The sequence below is a fragment of the Dermacentor andersoni genome, chromosome 3, assembly GCF_023375885.2.
Source record: "Dermacentor andersoni chromosome 3, qqDerAnde1_hic_scaffold, whole genome shotgun sequence".
Lineage (NCBI taxonomy): Eukaryota > Metazoa > Arthropoda > Arachnida > Ixodida > Ixodidae > Dermacentor > Dermacentor andersoni.
The window spans coordinates 36,717,497-36,721,268 of record NC_092816.1 but is presented as its reverse complement, the minus strand read 5'-3'; the positions used below and the strand labels follow the sequence as shown (position 1 = coordinate 36,721,268).

Genomic DNA, 3,772 nt, shown 5'->3' with positions numbered 1-3,772 from the left:
TTGCGCCATTCGAGGCAATCGATTGTTCAATACTACTTACCGACGTTGCTGTGGGCCGCCAAATTTTCTTCTTGAGAGGATAAAACGGAAATTCTTAACAGCACATCGCCTAAGCTGCATCATTAGTTTCTATCATAAAATCGACATTCTAGAAAAAAAGCAATGCACTAAACCATGGAAATTAATACTACAAAAAAGAACACGCGCTTTCACAGATACGAGAAAAAAGTGCACTTCACTGGGTTCATCGGTGAACCGTGTCTGCACCGGAACGCGCTTGCGAATCTCTGCATCTGTCGTAGGGGCACATTGCAGGTCTCACCGGTGCTGTTCGTGGCACAGGTCATGAGGCAGTAGGTCAGGAAGAAGACCTGGTCATCGGTGTAGTCGTCGAGACCGTGCAGGCAGTGTTGGACGTGCCTGCCGTCTTTGATGCTAGCCCGGCGGTGCGCAATGAACGATGTGGTCAATGCCGGTGCCAGGGGGAACAAGGCCGCGAAACGAAGCTCCCGTGGGTCGCGGCTGCCAGCTGGCAGCGTGTTCGCATCAGAAGTTGTGCCACTGCTTCCAGACTTGCGGTCAGGTAACAAGTCGCAGCCGACTCGTTGCGTATAAGCCGGGGAGTCCCACCAAAGCTCTCTCTTGCCTTGGCCCGTGACGAAGACGCCGCGCTTGTCGAACGAACGCACGCTGCACTCTGCGATGAGCGTGCCGAAGCTGCCATAGATCATGGCTGTCGTGCCACTCAGGTAGAGTATGGGGGGCTCCATGGCACCCAGATATATGTAGGCGATGATGTAGTAGTACTCGTATCGATTTGGCGAGCCGTCCCCGAGCCTCTTGGAGTAGACGTTGATGAAGTTGTCATGGCCGATGAGGAGCCGGTAGGCTTCCGCGACTTTGATGTAGTTTTCAATGAACGAGGCGGTGATGCTTGGGAAGTCTCGGTATAACCGAGCGAGATCGACGTCAGAGAAGAAGTTCTCCTCTGGCATCGTGTCCAGAGTCATTGCGTCGATTTTGACGGTCGCCTTACTTTTGATGGTGGCGCCTATCCACTCGGCGTCTTCCAGCTGCTGCTTGATCGTCGTCTGAATGCTCCGGTGGAAACGTGCGAGTTGGCCGCGCACACTGCTGCTGTAGCGCGTATAAATGTGGCTGGCCGCAATCAGCAAACCGAAGTTGCCGGCGATGTACTTGACGCAGGCCAGCTTCCATATACGCCGGCCCACTTTGAGGTCGGACCTGAAACGCAGCTCTGGTTTCCCTGCGACGAACCACAGGGACGTTCGGAGGAAAACGAATGATAATCCTTCCATGAGCGTCTGCTTCTTTTCCTTGTAGTTCTCAAGCAGGGCGTACACGCTCTGCAGTATTGCTTCGTCTTCCAGAGCGACGGGGCTGTCCGGCGTCCACGTGAACTGGGGGCTGTACAGTTTGTTCAGACTGATGAGCCAATCGTACGCCCGTTTGGGCATCAGCTGCTCAATCTCCTTCATCATAATCTGCGTGTCAGTCGTGGCGTCCGGCGGAAGTTTGAGCGCGGCATTTATGATGTCCTCCACGGTGCTCTTCAGTTCCTGGATGCTCGAGTCGGACGGCGGCTCGACCCCGAGTTCACCGCAGTGCCGTCTGACGACTTCGGCAAACGTAACTGGTGTCCACGTCGGATCCAAAAATCTGCGGCTCAGTATGCCACGCGTAATGTATAGCGTCTGCGGCCTCCGCTTGTATGCAGGCAAGGCCTCCAGTTGAAAGAGGAAGTTGATGTTCCAGGTGATAGTAAGGTTCAACAACGGGAGCAGCGCGTCGATGGCCGATTGTTTTTTCTCCGGCCACAAGAAACCTAGGCCCTGCTTGAAGTTCATGTAGAGTTCTACATCGGTCGGCGTGAAATGGCGTAGCTGGATGCAGTTCTTATAATAGTCCATCACCTTTGGCACCACGGCATTTTCGCTCGGGCCGTCCATCTCTTCAATGGCGATTTGGGTCGATTCGGCAAAGACTCGCGCGACCATGGAGCGCTCTCCCCGTTTCGGCTTCCAGGAGCCACACGTGAACTTGTAGAAGTCGTTGCAGGGGTCGACGCTAGTGTCCATGGTCTCCTTGAGCTCAGTGACATGCCTAAGACAATCGGGGGTGTTGCATAATACTATGGTAGCATGTGACAAGGACCATATCATGATCATCAGCAGGGCTCCACTGGCGAGCAACAGCGCTATCGCAGTGATGAAGGTCTTGGCATATGAATGTTGGCAACGGGACCTCATGGTTGCAGTCTAAAAAAGAATGAAATATAGAAATAGAGTCGACTTTGTTTTATAGGCTGGTCGCCACATAGCTATACAGAAACAAAATACGTTAGAAGACTACCTAGGAATTCAGTGGAAACTCCACACGCATAATCGGAGTGCATCTGCCTTCAGCTCTCCGAAAACTACATATAGTTCTCTGCTGAGACAGTCAGCACTTGACCTCTGACAGAGCCTTGCCAGCTAGAGTCCGCTCACAGCTTAAGTGTAGCTATTGCTCTGGTAATGTGAATGTTAGTCTTATTGGACAATGAATGTTCTTATGTATTTAGCTGAAATATTACCGTTACCTGAGTGCTGATACCCGAGAACGTTCCATTTTGATCTTAAAACCAGTGACACAGGTATATCTGTGCCTACGTACGCCAAAATTAGGTGCCTTAAACGCAAGAAAGCAAAGTTCCTGACCTCACGGGAGTGAGTGAACGCATTAGTAGTTGCATCTATCCAATTTATTTTTATTTTGTATGGACAGTGATACGTACCGCAATAGGCCCTTCTGCAGGTTTCTAATTCTTTATTAAGGGGGAGGGGGCGAGCGCGGAGCGCTCGTAAACGCTTCATCCGCTAGTGAAATAGCTCTCCGTGACGATGACTCGGAAAAGCTAAGCTTGTTCAGCTGCGGAATTTCGATTACTTCTTAACAGGTGAACAGCACAATGATTGCTTCTATTCGTGCCGACGCACAGTCGTACTGGCTACTATCTTAGGCCGCTGAACATGTTGTGACCGAGCTCCTCCGAAGGCGCTAATCCCCAGATGCATATCTCGGGTCACACACAGGGTGGGAATCGATGTAAGCGAAGATTTCTGTGCTGTTTGCGTCGAGTGACTATAATATCCGGTGTTGTTTATTGCAATGTTTAAGTTCTTAAGCGTTTAGTGCGATACGAGACAGGTAAGTTGATGTTAATGCTACCTTGCGTACGCCAGTTGTGCTTGTCTGCGTATAGTACACAGAACCTGTTTGCTTCAGATGATGTGCATTTCTATTCATTGCTTGCGAGGAAGTTAGCATTGCCCTTGCGTCACATGGCGCATCGTATAATGGCAGAAGTGCTAAACTATAAATTACTGTGCTTGACGTGACCAAACCACAATCTGGTTATCAGGCAAACCATAGTGGGGCACTCCGGCTTGATATTGACCATGTACTTGAGGTTCTTTAACATGCACCTAAATATAAGCACAGAAGCGTTGCTGCATTTCGCCCTCATCAAATTGCGACTGCCGCTGTCGTGATCGAATCCGTGTTAAGAACGGCCTGCTGAGGTGCAAGTTTTGCCAGCCGTTGCGACAGCGGCGTCAGCTTTTCCGGGAAAGCCACCGTCACCCTCTAGCCACACGGCGGCACTAAGTCTACTGTGTACCATGGACAATGCGCCGCGTCCGCCACTCTGCGTCGCGGGATTGCCGAGATGAATTCGACGATCGAGGCTTTGTGACTGAACACGCCACCG

The 3,772-nt window shown here is 51.2% G+C and overlaps 1 protein-coding gene across 1 annotated transcript; it reads right to left on the bottom strand.

Annotated features, from left to right (window-relative positions):
* Positions 1–209: 209 nt before the first annotated feature.
* Positions 210–2,270, bottom strand: LOC126520726 (neprilysin-1-like). The gene has a single exon (XM_050169510.1). It carries the CDS (start codon positions 2,268–2,270, stop codon positions 210–212), a length of 2,061 nt encoding a protein of 686 aa, XP_050025467.1.
* Positions 2,271–3,772: the final 1,502 nt, after the last annotated feature.

What these genes read in the sequence shown, in the direction of transcription:
- LOC126520726 (XM_050169510.1), bottom strand. Translation starts at nt 2,270, where the DNA reads ATGAGGTCCCGTTGCCAACATTCATATGCCAAGACCTTCATCACTGCG.